The 21,808-nt window shown below is 31.0% G+C and overlaps 1 protein-coding gene across 1 annotated transcript in view; it reads right to left on the bottom strand.

Moving 5' to 3' along the window:
* The window catches only part of LOC143910811 (uncharacterized), a 142,131-nt gene that overhangs the window by 42,294 nt on the left and 78,029 nt on the right, over positions 1-21,808 (bottom strand). Inside the window, exons 2-3 of the mRNA XM_077429407.1 lie at positions 8,353-8,451; positions 1,620-1,792 (exon numbers count right to left, since the gene is read on the bottom strand). Coding sequence (XP_077285533.1) covers positions 1,620-1,792; positions 8,353-8,451 — 272 coding nt within the window. The remainder of the gene's footprint in view (positions 1-1,619; positions 1,793-8,352; positions 8,452-21,808) is intronic.

The raw sequence follows: 21,808 nt of genomic DNA, 5'->3' as shown, positions 1-21,808 counted from the left end.
CGAACGGCCGTTAAAATTATTCACTATTTCGAACGCGCTCGTTGTTATAACATAAACGACTAATATAAAATAGGTATATAATATGTATATTCTGGAGCATTTCACCGATATTAATTACGAGCGAAAAGCTTACCCAAAGCCTGGGATAAAGTTCGGTTTTAATTAAATTAGATCAATCGGATGAATTGCGATGCGATAAATAAGTCGAGGAATTTACCCGACTGAATGTATGTACATCGAAAGCACATTAACGCTAATGGGACTGCCAATTTCTTAGCAGGTGAACCCTCGCATAATTTAGCTTTTGCTGCCACGGATATGGAAATTGCTATATATTTCAGAGGGAAAGCGGGGGACTAAAATAAGAGGCGATGTAAATCAGACAGATAAAGTTTAAAATACAATCCTAGCAGAAATTTAAGCATTTGTAAAGGGTTTGAATATTCAGCGAAATTTTTATTTTTCAACTCCACCAACTCAAACTTCAGACAACGCTAGATGGATTTTCTAAAAAGAATATCTTCTTTGAACCGTATGAATAATTTAATACACAATGTTTGCTACATCTAAAATACGCCCACTTGTCATTCATATGTCTATAAGCTTGGCAACTTTATCACTAATGGTTTTTCCAATTATTAAATTTAAAATTTAATGTCGCCATACATGTGTGATATACAAATGTTAACTTATCTAATATGTATATAATTTTTTAAGACACTTTGTATGTAAATATTGTTGGTCCGTAGAAAAACCAATGAAAATTCAATTTAAATAAAATAAAACTATTCAAATAAATTTAATAAAATGGTTACTATTTATAAGATTGGCCATGTTTAAGCGGTTTATATAATATTACAAATATCGAGCGAAGCCGGGAAAAAACACTAGTTACATTTGTATATATATTATATAATTTCGGATATGTAAATATTAAAAGTATACAGACTAAAATGATTATTCATTCAATTCAAATTTTTGCTTAAAATTTAATACAAATAAAAAAATATGTAAATATTAAAAGTATACAGACTAAAATGGTTATCCATTCAATTCAAATTTTTGTTTAAAATTGAATAAAAAAAAAATGTAATGTAATTACGTTACAAAGGTACATATATTGAGAATAGCGTGAAAAGAAAATAAATTTTAATACAGTTTGAAAAACCGTGTGCTCACAAAATTGGTTATTATTTATCGGTAGGGAGGTTGCGTCGAGTTTTATCACCCAATAAATTTTAATATACTGCTTTATAATATGACAAACCTGAACAATTTTGCATGGAGCCAATTGCTTGGGAAATTTTCACGCATTCAATAAGCCATTTCACAGTGAATTTTTAATTAAAAAAACAACAATCGAAAGAATACTCTACGTATAAATTGGTCTAAATATGTATAACTTAAGCGATTGGTTTTGTCTTTGATGAAAACGAAGCAAATTCATACATCGATTGTGAGAAAAGCGATTCGAGTCTATTTTCGTCAACACGTCGTGTATCTTTATCGCAACGTAAATCGCTCACAACGATCATTCGTACATATAATGTATTGATGGCAACTTAACATGCTAAGGTATTAATAATGAAGTTTATATAGCTAAAATGAACGTTACATACCTGCATTATCCAGGAACCATTGCCGGCGAATGTATATCCAGCGTGAATAATGTGTCTGTGTCTGGTAAACGAGCTGAGTAAGTTCCGCAGGCACTGTAGAAGTGTATTCATCTGCGGATGGATCAAAACCTCTGTCACGAGGTTCTCTGTGGCATATTGTATGAGTCTTTCGCCTGAAATTGTAAAATAATCATGCAATTTGCTTGTGTTTTGTATCAAAAATTATATGCAAGTGCCAAAATGTCATACGATCGCATACAAATGAACTTTCACTTTAATGAACTCTCATATTCGTTAAAAAAAAGCAAAGGAGAGTATTTAATGGTATTTTATTTTATGATACAATGGAGGTACGCTTTTGATTAAAAACAATTTTGAAACTTTCTTCGATGTCGATATCAGTTTTTAAGACATGTACATACATACATACATACATTACGGGCATATTAGAAACTTTTTAGAGCTTCTTTTATAATGAGTTGTTTAATATTATGTATAAATGTATTTTTATCTGTATACATATATTTTATTTTATTTTACAAAGATATATTCCAGGAAGACCCCAATGCGCCTTTCTAGACAATTAATTATAAACATTGCAGCATTTTTATTGAATTAACCACTGTAATTCAAGAGGCTGAAGAACACGAAATTAGCACTTAATTAATTAATTAATTAATCCATAGAGACATCTATGGATTTAGACTTGTACATAATTTTTTACATATTGTACATAAATCAAATTCAGATATTTTTGACGTAGCGGCTAGGATGATTTTTGCCAATTTGATGGAGGAACCGTTTCAACAATAAAATGAGATAAATTGGCAAACTCTGATAAAAAAACGATCGACTTGGAGTCACAAATATCCAAGTCTGACCAGCAGTATTAAATATTAGCATGGGATCGAACCCGGTAACCTCTCGGGGCTAAGCATAAACGCAACCACCGAGCCATACTGCTAGCTATATATGTAAATACATATATTTTGTTCTCTTCTCTATGTTATATTTTCGACCATTGTGGCGCATTAGGAATTCCTGTAATGCCACAATTGTCCAAACTCAAGTAAATAAATAAATATACAATTTTGCACGATGATAATATTTAAAATTTTGCGAAACACAACTTTTACGCGAGTCAAATATTGTAAAATTTATCACGAATAACGAACGACCTTTTAAAACTTCAACTTGTTAGTTTTTAGGTAACCAAGCAACAATAATATAACATATTATTTATTAAAACAAGAAACATATAGTATTACAATATTTTTACAAAACGTTGACACCAAAAAAGTTCATACGTATTTATTTATCTATTATTTATTTAAAAAATATATTGTATATTATATAATATATTGCAGTTACATACTCTATTAGGTTAAGCGGTGATGTAAAATTAGTACGAAGGACGAGAACCATTAATTAAACCTAGCTTAACTTTTGTCAGTGATAAATTTACTGCGAAAGCTTTTGCCCTGAAAAGCGCAACGCGCAAATTTTGTTTCATGTCGCAAATGAAGAGTGGTTAAAATTTTCCAATTAGTAATTTCAAAATTGTGAATCGTAAATGCGATGAATTTATAAAGTGCGTTAAGTACACATTTTAACCCTTATCAAAATGGAATTAAAGCGAATTTGACAATGTGTCGCGAAAATAAATCAGTGTATTTGACATGTTAGAGAGTCTGCATAAAAGTTGTAATATCCAATTGAAAATTTAAAACACAATTGCCAATAAAGCTTTTAGCGTAAATTTTATTGCACATGGAATATTATAATCTACAATAGCACAATGACAATGGAAGAAAATTGAATTTTTAATATAACAAACCCTTTGTATTGTTAGTTTAAAATGTGTGCAAATCAGATTGGAATTTACCAAATCAATACAATTTACATTCTAGCATATGTATACAATTTATCAGTATATAAACGTACATATGCTAGAACGTATTAAATAATGGGCATTGCGATTTTGATTGTGTTTACTTAAGAATGAACTATGGCACGAGATTAAATCGCCAGCGCGTCAGCTTAGAAGCACACGTTTGCCATATTGTTTAAAGTACATGTTACATACATATATTTTATATTCAATGTATAAATATTGAATGTGTATACATAGGTGTCGTACGCTCGGGCACATTATTATCAAGATCGCCCATGATTTATGAGAAAGGCTCATAGGAATACCGGGCTCGGCATAAATTCGAAGAGACACGGTTCCCTGGAATTTCCTATGAAATTTTACGGTTCGAAATTCTTGAGAGGGTGGTTCGAATTTATGTGATGGTAAACACCCCTCGCTTGAGATATACGGCCTTATTGCGTTGACGGGACCTTATAGTCTTGATATGTTATTTGATCGTTCGGTATATTTGACATTTGAACTCATAAAATTGGTTATATTCATGTATACATATAATAAATGGATAAATATGAAGTATATTGAATAAATTTAATATATTGGTATTAAGAATGAAATACATATAATGAATGTAACAAGAAAATAAGCTTGTTCCAATTACATACGCCTTAAGCAGTTGCGCCTGTGTATATGCAATTTACATCACATTTAAATTATTCAAATTGCATAAACGCAAACGCTTGCATTACATACATTTAATATAATACAATATGTATAATACAATATATTTAATATAATACAACATTTAATACAATAATGAATGTATTATAATATAATCATAAATTTTGATCCGTTTACAAAGAATACAATGCCAAAGTTGACGATGTATTTTACCGTTGTCATTAATAAAAATGATTTTATTTTTAAAGTAGGTTATTGCGTGTCGATGTATCGGTTTGTCTTGTTGTATCCTATATTTTTGACAGTTTTGGATGCTGAGCGTACTCCAAAGAGTCACAAAAAGGAAAATTTGAAGGCAAAAAAAGGTCAAAGATGATTGATTCTACCAAAAACAAGAAATTCTGAAGACTTACGAATGTATCAAGCGATATATACACAGTATAAATCCTTTGATATATTAATATATGAAAAAGCAGTCGTTCTTAAGTGACGACATAATTGGAGTGCTGACAGTCACGCACAAATGACAGGTGTCTGCAACATTTGAACCGATTTGAATTCATACATTGTGCATAATATATGAATAAAATCGACGATTGTTGTCGACATTATACGACCGAAATATATGTAGATGCATAATGTACAGCCCCCCTATACAGGATTTACATAATCGTGCAATGTTTCAGCAGAGTGATTAATCATGCTCCAAATTTGTATTCATTCCGCTATGTTGGGTGGTAATTTTTGAATACATCTCTAACGGGGATTTTGAATTTAAAATTAACGGCTATTAATATTGCTGGCGCGCTCAAAGTGCTAACCTTAAAGTTCCCCTTAATTAGCCGACGACTTGGAGGGGCGAGACCTATTTTTCCGCCGAAAGGAAAAAATAAATTCCCGGAAATTTTCAACGTCGACGGAAGAGGACCACCGAGTGCCAAAAAAAAAAGTTTTCCCAGTCAGCACGTCTCTTATCTTACATTGAAGTACTGCGAAAAGGGCAGAAGTGCCGTATTTCCAGGTTTTTCTCGTTGAATATATATATGTATGTAGGCGTGTATGTAGGCAAGTATCGATTTGGCGTATGTGGTAATCTCTTTTGGTAAGCCGATTTCCCGAGTGTCTAATATACGGAAAATGTGAAAAACTACACGCTCAGCGTAATAAAACTGTGTAATATTGTACTACTTTAAAGATGTAAAAGTGAGCACTTATAAGCTAGTGCGTTGCTAAATTTATAAAAGATGAAAATAAAATAAAATATCATAGATTCTTGAACTGGCACGGTTTATCTCTAGGGAGTGCTTGACATTAAAAAACGCAAACGAATGCCATTTTAAAGGGCGAATTTATTATCGAGTATACTTGTAGGCAATATAAACATAAAAATGTATACGAATTTGGTACGCAAGCAGAACGATTAGTTAGAATTAATCGCTTTCGGTGCGAGTTTCAAAGTTCAAAGGTAACATCTGTGAACTGGTCGACGTGCCAACAATAAATAAAAATATTTATTAATTTTATTCATATTCATGAAGGGAGAAGGAAGAAGGAACGCGCAGGGAAATTTGTTATGTTGTAATTTGCATATGCCTTGAAATTTATTTGGAAAATTTTCACTTTAATTTAAACTGTAATGAAATATCTATATAATTTATGTATTACTTTTATATTTGATGTAAATTTAGTATAGATTAGTTTTTATAAACCAGCATTACTAAGAGTATATACTATTATAACATCGTTTCGGTTTATTAATCTCGTAATACAACCTGGAATACTGTCGGGAAGCGTTATATAATGGGGGAAAAGGTATTTTTTTCGAAAAACCTTTTAGCTTATAAACTCTCGGATATATAATATTAACGTGAAAAGTAGGATCAAGTTCTGCATTTAGACTGGCTCGTTAATAGTCTTTTCATACGACAGACAGTATTAAAAGCTTTATCAAAAAAAAAAAAAAAACGTAAATTTACAGCGAGAACAATATAAACCGAACCCCACCTATATGTAGTTTGCGCGTTTATTTGAAATTAAATTTCGTTCCAAAATATAACTGACACGCATACTCAACGTTTATATAAATTAAAAAATAAAACTTACTGTCGTGCCGATTGAAAAAATAATAATGAAAATAAACGATAGCGACTGTTTCTTTGCATATCCGGCTTTCCAAGCTTTTTCGCGTGGAAAAGCGCTCGCAATTGTGCAGTACGGAAAAGTGCCTTTGTTTCAAAGCCGTTCGCCGCAAAAGTCAAATCCCGTTTCAAAGACAAAGAGCCGTTTTCAATTGAGAGGGGTTCTATCGTGTAAAAAGATGGGGAATAACTGAAGCGAAGCACTCTTTGTCGGCAATGTTATTACGATTTCAAAAGAGGTCGTCACGTAATAAATGAAACGTTACGTACGGACGATCAAAATAGGCACGAAAAATATTCTTTTGTAGTTTCACCAATACGCTTCATGTATTGGATTTTATGAATAGGAAAATTATAAGTATATAATATATACGTATGTATGTGTATTTTCATATAAAAAAGTCAATATTAAAACACGGAGATATGTAAAAAATTCGAATTAGCGTCTATTTTATACTATTTTAGCGGCTGTTTTTGTAATATAGTGTACTTTCGATTATGTGGGTGCGGATTATCCGTGATTGTAATTATTTAATTGTTTTATTTCAATTTAATTATTTTTGAATGAGAATATGTAATAATGAGTAGATTTGGAGCATTGGTTGATCAGTGGGATTTTTTCGTTTGTTACGTATGTTCAGTTATTTACTTAATTACATTTTGCAATTCACAAACACGCAAAACTTTTTGATTTTCGGTATTATGATAGCAAAATTTTTGCCGTCTAATATTACAAGCCTAATTCAACCTATGGACCAGGTCTGTCATATCATCAATGAAACGGCTTTAACTTTCTAATCTTATCAAAACTTTCATCGAGGAAGATGATGACTTGATCAATTTATAGAAAAAAATGAGTATATTGGGTGCTAAACACGGAATAGCGTAATCTTGATCGAAAGTAAAACCAATGTACTGGCTGTGTCATGGAGAAAGATTCTTCCTAACATGAAAATAGATTTATCAGATTGTGAAGAAATGGGAGGCAAGTGATATATCGGAAATTTGGAGATTAATGGAAAATTTTAAATGATTTGAAAATGTTGGGTCTGGAAAACATCAAGGAGTGGTTTGATCGCGATTCAAATGATCGTTTGAAAAGTGATGCAGATATCGTTTCTATAGTCACTCAAATTAATCACAAACAATATATACGATATTAAAAATTGATAGTTCGGATTATTCATGTTTTTCAACTAACCGGTCCCATACTCCCCACCATTAGCCCGGATAATCGAAAGTACATTGTATTGCATAAATGCAGGAGCTTATTTTTTATGGCAAATTCATATTACATATATATTTGCACTGGCAGCTTCCCCAGGGAATTTAATATTAAATAAAAAAAACCATCATATTGTATCAAAAGTACATATGTATGTATTGTTTTGCCGTCAATGACTGAGTGAAAATATATATAATTAGAAAATCTGACTTTTGAAATCGAATTGTACGAAAGTCGAGGACTGCCCGTACGTACGTATTATATTAAATAACTACGTGCTAAAAGTTTATACATTAAGTTCAATTTTGTACATAAGAGTCTCGACACTTTGAAAATAATCTAAATTGAAATTTAGCTTGTTAGTTATTCACGGAGAACTTTCAATACATTTCAACGAATTCACCCTTCAATTTTGCAAATACATGTATAAGAATATTCAAGCGTACAATTTAGCAATGTGACCTGTTTCATTGTACATATGTATAAGCATATCGACTCCGTAATAACGTTTTATCGTACGGTCTGGTAGTTTATTCGACTTTACATCACTCGCTTTTCGTGCTTCTTCTCATTAGAGCCGCCCCGTGGGTTAACGAAGCATATTTTCGACATTCATACTATATGTACATACAAGCGCGTATTGAAGTTCGGTGTCAAAAAAAAAATAGGGTGACTTTGATGTATGACCTGGAAATATTATTCTAGCATGAGAGGTGAAACATCCATTTTATTAGTATGGTTGTTATGAACGATATCGGTAAATGATTGACATTTTTGGCACATAATAAATTATCGATAGGCTGTCCACAGACTTACCGTGTCTGGCTTCTTCTCCTTCTGGAGCTTGTGTCGTCAGAGCTTGAAGCTCTTTTTCGAGATCCACATGGCATTCCGTAGAGTCCCATGATAGAAATCCTGAAACGAAAAATACATACTGAGATTAATTACACAAGCAAAAAGGTCAAACAAATACAACTAATTATTAGACGTTTAGTATTTTGGTTACTAACAAACTCCTAAAGCAAATTTTGGGTACAATTTTGAATTCGCTTTAAAATACAAAATATGCATCAAAGAAGTACATACAGAATGATAATGTATAATGTATTTATTAACTCAATAGTGTAAATTTAAAATCAAAATATTTTAAAGAAATACAAAAATTGATATATAAAACTGTTACATAAAACGATGCTGTGAAAGCCAATTCTGAAACTACGTTCAATTTTCCGGTCGCTTATGCAATAGCAGGAAGTTGCCGGAAGTTGTGCAGAAAATTCTCATACGCTGTATTCTGCCTATCCTATCAATTTTCCACCAACGAGAGAACGAGGGGAAAATAGTGTAGTGAAATTATAAACGGAGAGAAATGCCATTTCCTTTGCTTTGTCGTCATTAATTCAGTTTGTCATCATTTAAATTAAAAACCATTTAGATAAACGTATGCAAAACATACATACATATATAGTGTGTATTGTGCAAGCATTTTGTATCAAAGTTGTGTTTTATGAAATTATGCAGGAACGTGAAACTGCTACGAAATTGGAGCTTTTGCTCTCTTGAAAAAAAAAGCTCTGAAGTAACAGCGCGTCGAGTGAAAGCTCCAAAGTTCCTGGGTGTAATGAAGGCAAAGCGTTTGCTTTGTGACTGAAAGTTTGCCGGTTGAATTTTTCACTCAGGGGCGGTTCTCTTTTCAGAGGGAAATGAAAGGAGACCTATTTTGCCTGTGAACTACCCATAATCTCGGATACTATTCTTCTTCTTCTTATTTTTTTGGTACTTACAAAAGACCAGCCAAAGCCTTTTGTCGTCTCTGGTCGTAAGTAACGTAAGCACGAAATAGTAATAAAACCTAATAAGGCCGATTTCGTCGACGACATAAGAAACGCGCGCAAGGTTTTCCATTCTTCAATAGAAATGCGGAAAATCGATAGTCGAAATTCAAAGGAACACTCTCATTAACTAAATATTTGAATATATACTGAATTGAAAATCATATTGATTTGTAATTTACATTTTATTATCAGAAATTACACTATTTATAATATTCAGTATTTTATATGAATAAATCGAAAGTGAATAAAGAGAATGAATTTCTTTTGATTCAGAAAGAGAGTTTTTGTGGAGACAGAAAATTACACCTCATTGTATTTGGAATGGTTAGAATGTCAAGTATTTAATATATTATAACTGAATCATTATTACACAGAGTAACTACATATGCTTACTTGATTCCATGAATGTATGTAAATATAATATAATATATTAAAATTAATTAAAATCTTAAAATACAACATGTATAAGTGTACATATTTTTGATATTACCTAAAGGCATATAAAATGAAATTCGAAATTACTTTTCAGCACTTCAAACAATTTTGAGCAGTTCACTTAGAATTTTAAAAAACCTTTATTAAAGTTACTCCGTTTTTTACATAATAATATCACAAATGCGGCCTTTAACTTTTTTAGGAGAATCATAATAAACTTTTGCAAAAAGGTAAGTTAAAATTTTTAGCAAAAAAACTTTTAAGTTAAACATTCAGATTTTATACGACAATTTATTAAGAAATGTATTCAGTAAATGAATATTGTTATACACATAGTAGTATAATCTTAAAATGTAATGTATACACTAGTTGTATACATAAAAGAAAACAGAAGATTGGTGAGACTATAATAATAAAAATAAATCATTGGAAATTTGATAGGCATACGAAAAATTCAAGGCAATATTTGAATGGATATTCTTCCACAGCGAACGAGTGAAATTATTTTTTCCGCTTGTTTGACGTGCAAACGAATAAAAAAGGACTATTTCGATATTTTTCGCTCTTCGCATTCACACAACTAACTTTTCACGGGAAAACGGATTGAAAATGGGCCTGTCATACATCAAGAGAGGCTATACGTATACATATGAATTGTCACTTCGGAAAAATGAACCACCCACTACCCCACTATCCCATCACGTTTTCTCATTGAGCGATAACGAGCAGATGGATCGGAGAGCGAACTGTCGGATTTTCAATTTAAATTTTCTACACGACCGGAAATAGTTATGACAAATTTTAACGAATATTTCACCAGTACCTATGACACAGGTTACTCTACGTATAATTTTGTATCATTCTTTGTATATACATTTTGTATTTTCAAACTAGCAAGTGCGCTAATCTGTCTAGTGTATTTACGTCATAAACACCTTATTAGATCGGTGTGCGAATTTTGATAGGATTAAACCGTATTAAATATGGACATTAGAAAGCCGAAGGGAAGCTTTACATAAAGCGGGATTTCGACGTTGGTTTAACGAAGAAGAACCCACACTATGTACATACATAGATGAAATCCAGCTCACGCTCAATAGTTCTGATGAGCTTACTAAGACTGCTAACGAATCGAATAAAGCTACGCCGTCATACAGTATAATCTATTTTATGTATTTTAAATAAATATGACTATCACATACATACATAATACGTCGACAGATGATTTGATTCTGGGAAAGAAATTTTATATATTTCAAACACATGTATGTTTTCACTTTGATATGCGAACATTTTAATATGATTTTATCGAAAGAAAATATAATATACATTTATATTTTGAAATACACTGGAAACTTTATCTATAATGATGTTATGATTCTGAGAAAAACAAGTTGGATGATATAAAATATATATATATACATATATAATATTTTCCTCGATTTTTTTGACCTTTGGTATTAATTTCATACGATTCACTTCAAAAGACGACGAGTATTCTAAGAAAAACAGAATGTGATTCGAATTTCTTATTATGTATATTGAACTTTTGATTTAAATAATTTAATACAATTTTCACAATGGATTATTCCTTTCATTGAGGATATCCATTTAATATAAATATATATATATATATATATATATATATATATATATATATATATATATATATATATATATATATATATATAATATATATATATATATATATATATATATATATATATATATATATATATATATATATATATATATATATATATATATATATATATATATATATATATATATATATATATATATATATATATATGTGTGTATATATGTATCTATAGAGGTTGAATTGGTGGGTGTTAGGCAATAGAACACAATAGACTATAATGCGAATGGTACGTACATATGTACGTATGTATAATATATTATTCATGTTTGTAGCATGTGTAGATTTTCAACACAACTCGGATTGCGGAAATCCGACGGATTTGGACATCTACTAGATTTTCATTGTCAATCGGGGTAACAATGCTTTCTCTCTCTGTTTCGAAACTTTTAATGTGAAAGCTCGCCTGAATGTGACGCCAACGAAAGCTCCGACAGTTGACGAGCTTAACCCTTAATAGCGAGCGAAGTCATTGTCTCTCGCCAAACAAACATTTTCACAATGTTATTTTTGAATAATATTGTGTGTGACTACACGTCAAACATACACATGTATATCTACAAATATATATACGCAAGATAATTTCCAACGGTATGATATATGCCTTTGCACATTATAAATAAAAATAAAAAAGGCAATGAATTTTTTTATTGGTATGGATCCATTTTATACGGCATTGTCAAAAAAGGAAAAGAGCTTTTGATGATCGAAAATATACGTTTACTACCCCCCGTAAAGAATAAAACCGCCCCCAAAGGACATTTAGCTCGGTCCGAAAGTCGCGTACGGGATTTATCATTGACGAACAAAGTAATAAATAATAAAAAATTATAGTACGTCCCAATAGGTATAAATACGTACATTTTTTTTTCATATATAACCATTATATTTGAAAGTCCTTTTTTCTTCATTTCGACAAATATCTCACAAAACGTTAAATATAATGATTTGCGTTTAACAATATTTAATAATAACAAAGCCAGCAGTATGGTTCGGTGGTGGTGTTGATACTAAGCACTGAGATGTCACCGGGTTTGATCCCGTGTGCTCACCGCGATTGAAAAGAATTTATTCTAATCTTTAATGTTTCTGATGGTCATACTTGGATATTTGTGACTCCAAGTCGATCGTTTCCTATCAGAGTTTGCCAATTGATCTGATTTCATTGTTGAAGCGGTTCCTCCATCAAGTTGGCAAAAACCATCCTACACACTATGTCACCACTATTTGAATGTGATTTCAAAAAATTATTATCTATAACATAGATCTCTCTCTCTATTTATATATGTATGTACATACAGTATTTGTATTATGCTTATATATCTGGTCACAGTGACGCGTTAGAGTATTTTTTAATGTCACTGTTGCTAATGTGTAAATAAATAAATAATATATTCTGGAGGAAATTGGCCTTCATGCTCCGGATAGTTTGACCTGGACTCGCCATCGTCCCCTATTTAATATGCCTCTGGCAAGAACTGTGGCATATTTTAATTCTCCAATTCCTCGAGGCCTCCGTTTCTTAAATTCACTGGATGACATTTGTCATATCTTTTTTCATTCGCTGCACCACTTCCTCGGTTACGGGGGTCGCAACCAACTAGAAAATAATAGTTGTTGACTTGGCTGTTATATTTTTATTTATTGTAAGAATAATATCATGTATTATATATTGTTTTCTTCTGTAATTAATGTATTTTTTCTTATGTTCTTAATCTGTTTAGCACATTCGCCACTTTGGCGCAATCTGTTTAATTGATTTTGCATGATTAATTGATATAAAATAAATTTAAAAATACTAGTGGCCTGTAATGCGTTTATTCTGCTTGTCGAGATTCTGAACATATCGAACTAAAAGAATTGATAAAAATTAAGTGAATTAGGTCAAACAGAAATAGTGCTTTTGGAACTGAAAATTGGACTTCCACCACTTTCAAATATAACGAATCATATGTATATACATATCTACATATATATACACATGACGTGTGTATTAAGTAGACTGTCATAAAAAAATGGCTGGTATGAATCAAATTTAAATTATATAATCCCATGAAAATATTTTCATTTTTAACACAAATAAAATTCCTATCGTAAATTTCCCCGTCAGATTTGGCGTCAAAGGAAAAGTTCAGATTGTATTACATAAATAACGACCAAGAAAATAGTTTTCGCACACGATTTAACGATGGTAAAACACGCGTCAATTCGAATGTGTAATTGTCTGCGAAACAGGGTCGTAATCAAAAACACTAGCTGGCTATACGGCAGAGTAGACTTGGGTTTAATTTGGAAAGAGTTAAAATCGATTTTGCTTCAAGGCTGGTAGATCCGCATAGTCGATGTGACGCAATAAAGGCAAGCTTTACTAAAGGCACCAACCATTGAACCCTACATATGTACATATGTATATGTACATATGAACATACATACAATGTGGCCAAAAATTTTCACTTCAGTGATATTTTTAACGTCAAATATTAAAAATTGGTCAAATACATACAACATATAATACAATAATTTTTATAATTCTGAATAATCATTAATATTTTTATTTTCAAATTTTATTGTTTCGAAACATTTAGAAAAGATCTTTTTACTTTTGAGAAATATATTCGAGAGTTTTGCGCATCGTTCTTTGTATAAAATTTTATAATTATCAGAAAACGATCCATTTTATTGAGTTGTGAGATAACTTTATTGCCCTACTTGAATATCTGCAGAAGTTGTAATTAAAAGTTCGACTACATATATAGATGTATCTATGTTCAACGCATAAATTGTATTATTCAATTGAAAATAGAGATTAATTACACTGAGCAGCAACAAACATGATCGGAGCGAAAACTAACCAGTCTTTACTAAGTTTGACCCACTGCATCTTTATAAACGTATGAAATTTAAAACTGGCCAAATAAATAAATAGTACGGGAAAAATGGACATATAATAAAAATATAATTCGGCAGATAACTATTTATCAACTATTTTAAAGCAATAAAAAATAACAATCAATAGGAAAAAGATCTGACTATTTATTCCAATCCTCACCTTGAGTAAAGTAATACTAGATTTTGATTTGAAGACTGCCAATAATGACAATAATGTACAAAAGTCAGAATGACAATAATGTACAAACATATTTATTAAAATATGTAAGCGTAATTTATTTCAATTCCCAATGCAAAAGAAATAGTAATATTTTTTAAGATTTCGACAGTTTTACTTTGAAATATATATGTACATATGTACATACATAGGTATATACATACGTATATTATAATAAATAAATTATAATAAAGAATTGTTACCGATTGCAATATTTATTTAAGAACACTTGGTAAAGGTGGCATAGCCGAATGACCCAAGCGGTTTATTAATACCTATACATAAAGTTTAAAAATACAAAAATTAAATGAGATAAGAAATATTAAATAACCGAAAAACTAAAAAAACGCACTTATTTTAAGGAAATCATCAACTTTTTAGTTATTAGAAGTTATTAATTCATTAATATTCATTCTAAATTTCTAAATTTTAGCCACTCTATTTGAAAATAAGGATTCTATAATTATTTTATAGACTACAAAAATGTGTAATGTTTATTTATAATTTTATAGAATTTAATAATATCACTTCTCATTATTTTCGTCTCCAAGTGGAAATATTCATTATTTTCAATCTCATATCCACATGAAAGTATGTATTTTATTTAAAAGTATTTATATATAAATACATTTTTCCATCGGTCACGTGATCATCTAAAATCAAGAAATTGTTTTTCAATGAGTTTAATTTAATCACCATTTACAATAAAATAATAGGTAATTTTAAGAGATCGACAGAAACGACTATGACAAACGCCATTCGAAATTCTCCAACGACATCCATGCACGCTCGGTCTTCTAGCAGTAATTGGATACTTTGATATATACTTGGAGGTCCATTAGCAGGTCAAGTGAAAAATGGAAGAATATAATCGAGGTGAATTGCGACATGGAAACTGGAGAATGGGGGCGGTTTTTCACTCCCTAGTTTGCCGTGAGAATTACGTGGATGGCGATGGAGATATCTATGTACATATGTACATGTATACTCTGTAGGCGACCACAAGTCTCTCGTTGCCAAGCGGGGATAAAATCGGAACGGTCGGTTCTCAAACATTTCGTGAAATAATTCGATAAATAATGCCCACGGGGTGAGAGATATGAGCATGATATATTATTGCGTACGACCTGACCCTTATTCTGTGTTACGTAAATTTTCGGCAACGGATAATGTTAGTTACGGAAAATGTAAGGAGCGAGTGAAACATTGGCGTTTGTGAAATATTTATCGTTAATGAAGTTACAAAAGTACATCTCATTATATAATATGTGATATTTTCCACCTTGGTGAGCGTAGATTATCGGATATTATTTTAACATATTTATCTGGTAACCTGCGCTCATCATTATTTTCTTAATTTGAATGTGATGTATGAGTGGAATCTTGATCTACTCTCTTCCATTTGGGCCTCGCTATGATTTTATTTTTATTTATATATTGTTTTATTTTATGTTACTTTTTCTTTTTATTTCTCCTTATGTACTATATTTCTTTTGTTAATATGAAACTAAGAATGTGATTTTTGGATTTCATTTTTGATTTTTACACTTTTGTACATTTATTCTTTTTCTTATGTATTATTTTTCTTTTGTTTTCTGTTTTTTTTTTTATTTTTTTTTTTCATTTTATCATGTTTTTCTGCTTTTGCATTTTTGCTTTTTATTTTATGTATTTTATTTTGTATTTTTCTGTTTTTCTTAATCAAATGTAGGCCATTGTGGCGCATTAGGTTCTTCCTGTAAAGCCGCAATGGTCCAAAACTACTATAAATAAATAATATATATTTTTATATTTTTATACATGATACATCATACATATGTATGTACGCATGTGCTATGACAGGATTTTTTTTACATATATATATACATATAAAAAAATGAATGTCTGTCTATCTATGTGTCTCGAATAGGCTCCTAAACCGATTCCATCGTAATCGGTTCAGTGACTTGCCGATTACGATGGAATCGGTTGCTGCCTGCGTTCTTCCGAAAAATGGGAATGGGAACGAGAACGGGAACGGGAACGGGAATTGCATGCGTTATTGTGGCATTGCAACGCATGCCGGGTTCAGCTAGTAAGTACTATTTTTTTTTAAACATAACAGTACATACATATGTATAATATTGAATAGACTGATAATCTATAGACAAGCAACAATTTTTTTAATACACAGAAAATTTGCGAGAAATACATTATGTATTTATAACATTCAACGAATTTAAGATACTAATTTATTTAAGAGGATACTGATTTATTTGCGACAGAATAATTAAATTAAAAAAATCGGAAAACTCTAACAAGAGTTTTATGTGTTTAATAACCACATGATTTCTGTGATTTCAAAAATTATCTGTGTTTTAATAACCACATGATTTCACCAGTAGTGTATTTGGCCGGGACTTGAACCCACGACCTCCCTATTGGTATGCAATAGCTCTAATAGTGCACTACCCTGTGGCTATATACATATATAAGATTATTTTAATACTATACTACTTATAACAAGTTATAAAAAATGAACATTCATTGTATCATTTACTTGTACTTAATATTAAAAGGGCAGTTTTCAGAAAATTTCACTTTCTTTCTAACATTATAGAAAAGAATAAAAAGAATAAAAAATCAATAAAATCATTGCAATATCTAAGAATATAAATTTTTAAACATTGGAAATTCTAACTTAAATTTGCATTATACGAAATCACAATGATTATATTCACTTTAATTGAAATAAATTTGATTAAAGGAGTTAACGAACTGAAGTATAGCTGCCGGTAATTTTATGACATAAATAATTATTGATATTTCTTAAATTTATGTTTCAAATATGGGAACGTATAATATAAAAATAGTCGTGGGTCAAATTCAGCAATACGAATATAGCTACATTTAGCTGGTCTATTTTTATTTTTAAATAAAAAAAGGCTTCAGATACTAATTAAATGGATAAAAATTCTTATACAATCTCACAGATAGGAGGTTTCTAAAATATGTAAAATCAATAATACGTCTACTTGTATAATATTTGGTTTCAAGCATAGCATATCAAATATTTATAACGTATGTAAGGAGAGCAGCCGTCTTGAGATTGATATTTATCTCCCGTAGTTAATCAGATAGAATGGAAAGTGAAAATAGATTTTTTGCAGTACCTACATGTATAATATCCCAATAATAATTATACCTATCCTGACTACAACAGAATCGTCCAGATTCAGATCTAAAAAATCGAAAAGATTTACGTAATATAAGTATTACCTACCCACGACCCGTCAAAAATCCACACCGAACACTCAAAATGTTGGAATAACACAATTACAAATGACCATTTCTATTTCTGCGGCACTTTAAAAACCGACGCGAATTAAATCCCACATTTCTGATTATTCAAGCGTAACACCCACTCTCACCCAGGAAACCTCTGTAATAATTGGGGTGGACTGAAAGCTCGGTAGCGTTCGTTCCCGAATGACACTTTTGCGTGAAGTGGGAACTAATTGCTGCAAGGGATGAACCGTCAAAGCTGGTGAAAACGCTCTCCGGTAGTTGTTTGGACAAAGCGGTTAAAATTAACGCCACGGCTTGCATACGTAATTATCGCATGCAGAAGGAACATGAGGGGGAAAAAAGCCACAATACAATACATACCTACATATGTACATTGTATGTACGACGGTGGTTGGATTTAATTCATGTAAATATTTAGTATCACGTGAGTGTATAGCGGGTGGTCGTTGTGCATAAACTTTTTGCCGTTTTTTTAATTTATGCAAGTATTATATGTAGGTATGTGCAATGCGGAATTGTATTCGTCTGGATAATGTGGTTAAGGCGTTTCTGAATTGAAAAGATTGTACATATACTAGTGTATGTATGTTATCGATTGAGCGGAAATTTGTGTAATAATCGAATAATATAATATATTATAGGGATGCGAAATAGATTAATCCTAGATAAACCTAATTGATTAGTAGCGTTCTTGTGACTAGTTTCCATTTATATAAGTGTGTGTGTTTATGTAGACTGATCCAATAAGTTAATATGATAAAACTCCTTTAAGTATCTTGCTAATTGGCTATTTAGGCGATTATTCGGCGTGGTATGTTTATTTTTGTAATTAGGTTGCCGATAATACGATTATATTTCTTGGTATTATGTACATATAAATATAATCTGTGCATGTTTGTACAACTTATTAAATTAATATAACGTTTGTATATTTAGATAAATTAAATCTTACAAAATTTTAAATCAAAATAGAAAAGTCATACAGCAATAAATTATACATTTCATATACAAAATTGTATTATTCATTCGTAAAATCTGAACTCTGCCATTATAAATATGAATTTATATATTTATAAGATAAAAAAATATACAAAGCTAGAAAATTTTTAAAATAAAGGTAAAAACAGCGAAGTCTCATGAATTTATGACTATATATGTACATATTTTCCTTTTTACTTTATCTATAGGTATATTTTATCTTGGAGAGACGGCATAGCCGATGGCCCTAAGAGATTTTGTCTTACAGAAAATATGTCAATCAACATTAATAATAATATAAAACGGTGGAAAGAAATAATAAGACGTAAGATATAAAATCATTACATGTGTACTGCAAAAAAATAAACCAGAAAAAGGAAATTGTGTACATACATATACCAATCAATTGTCATGAACAAACATAATATATGTACATACATTTGGCCGAATGAAATTATCAACTGCTTAAATCTAATATATAATTTCGAAAGAGAATTTGTATGTAAGTATGTTTGTAAATATGTTTGTAAGTATTTTTGGTTGGGAACTTCGTAAAAAAAACAAAGTTTCTATGACGACGATTCGATATATGTATATTTTTTTCGATTCAAATAAATTTAATAAAAACAGAAATGAATATTTATTCTTATTTTCACCATGTTTAAGCTGTTTATATTACAAATACTGAGTGAAGCCGGATAAAAAAACTAGTTATAAATATTTAACATTTGCGATTAGTCGATAGTAGACGATTAAAACGATGTTTAAGGCATTTAATGAGCTGGCGGCTGTGCAAAAAAAATGATATTATTTTTCACGATTTTATTATGATATGGAACATCTTTTTTGACTTAAGTTTTTTCAAAATTCTAAGATTATATAGCTACTTTTATAAAGTAAAAAAAAAAATTATAGCAATTAAAATTTTCAATCAGCCAAATGTCCGTTCGAACAAAAACATCCGTCGGCCTAAAAAAACATCCATTCGGCTAAATATTCATTCAGTCTAAAGTTCGCACACGGTATATCATCATCATAATGACCATCTACAGTTATTCACCATCCACTGCTGGATGAAGGCCTCTCCAACACACTTCCACTCGTCTCTGTTTTGCGCAACTCTCATCCATCTCACCCCACACATTTCCCTAACTTCGACTAACCAACTACCCTGCGGTCTTCCTTTTAGCCTTTTGCATTCTCTCGACTACCGTTCTAGCACTAACTTTTTCCGCCTTTCGTCCATTCTTCAAGCCACGTGGCCCGCTTATTGCCATTTCAATCTCTCCTCTCAATCCACTATATCTACTACCCTTGTCATACTTCTCACAAACGTATTCCATTTCCAAACCTTTCCTCGTTATGTTAAGCATACAACGTTCCATACTTCTTTGAGTGCATTGAACTTTGTGCAGTAACTTGCCGTTCAATTTCCAAGTTTGACATCCATATACTGTCATTACTGGCATAACACATTGATTGAATATCTTTTTCTTCAGGAAAGTGGCATTTTTGCATTTTTCATATTTATGTAATACATACAAATGTATGTACATAAATATGAATGACCCTTGGTAAAGGTTGTTTAGAATTGATTTGTCTTTTAAATACAACATATTCGTAAGTAAATATTTACTTGCATTCGATATTTTCAGATATTTACAAAACTTGCATTTAATATTTTCAGACAAATTTATAAACAGCGTAAAGAAAGTAAAATGAATTTTAATATGTATACTAGAATATATCATTAAATACAAAAAAATGGAAACTACGGAAGTAATCGTAGATGAAATAGTAAACGATCTTGTATTTACATATTACACACTGCATAGTATTACGTCGGCGACACAATGAAAGCCGCACCATTTGTCTGAAGAGTGATATATTTTCATTCCTTTTTCGCATGCCACAAGCATTTTCATGTCATAAATATGCTAACTAGAAACGCGAGCGAGATTTGCGACATCACGCCGAAGTGGAAATTTACCACAAACGGACGGACACATTTTATTGTGAAAATTTGCGTTTGAGAACGTTAACGAAAATTTACGCATTATACGAAAGAGCTATTCTTATTTTTTCGCCGTTAATTTTATACGCGCGACACTCCACCGACGAAAAATTTCCATATAAAAAACTTTGATGCTGTAAATTGACACTTTTTCTTTCACCGGAAGAAAAAATATACGACGCGCTTCTTAATAATAAATAACATTCTTAGGAAATGCGAACGCGGTTTCCCCATTTGAAATTTAGTACGAATGTCAAAGGATGTCTCATTTGCAAAGCTCAAATTGAAACGCAATGACCTCGGCTATTTAAAACCGACACAGTTTGAAGCGGAAGCCTTAAGCCATGTAGAAATTACTGAATGTACGTAAAAAGCGTTATGCAATACTAGTTAAGCTTTTCACATTCACAGCTAGTTAGTTATGAATTGCATTCATTGCAAATTTCAAAGCTGAAAAGCTTCCATACGGAGAAAATTATATAAAAGATGACTAGCATTTGATCATTAATTTCCTACAAGTTTATATTTATGTATACAAATTAAATCACTAGACGTATACGAGTATTTATATTTCGTGTGAAAGTTCAACTAATTTATAATCATGCCTTGGTTGGAATTATCAAAAAAAAAGTATTCTAATGGCGAATTTCATTGTTAAAAGTGTAAGGTGGATAGCGACTGTATTGAAATCACAGTCTTGTTGAAAATTTTACGCTATTCATAAAGAGATTTCAATATGTGACTTAAATATTTAAAAGATCTTTATGCGAATTCCAACGGTCGAATTTAAAATATGTATGGCCGAGTGAAGGATTCTTGAGTAACATTCGACCCAAAGTAGAAAAAATTGTGTTTTCGGTAAAAGTATTACACCCTTTGGGGATTTGGGAAAATCGAAGGAGAAAGGATGAAAATTCGACGCCTACACGCACATCGACCTTCAGAACGAAAGAGGA

The sequence above is a fragment of the Arctopsyche grandis genome, chromosome 4, assembly GCF_051622035.1.
Source record: "Arctopsyche grandis isolate Sample6627 chromosome 4, ASM5162203v2, whole genome shotgun sequence".
In the NCBI taxonomy this organism is placed as follows: domain Eukaryota; kingdom Metazoa; phylum Arthropoda; class Insecta; order Trichoptera; family Hydropsychidae; genus Arctopsyche; species Arctopsyche grandis.
This window is presented reverse-complemented; position numbering and strand designations above follow the sequence as displayed.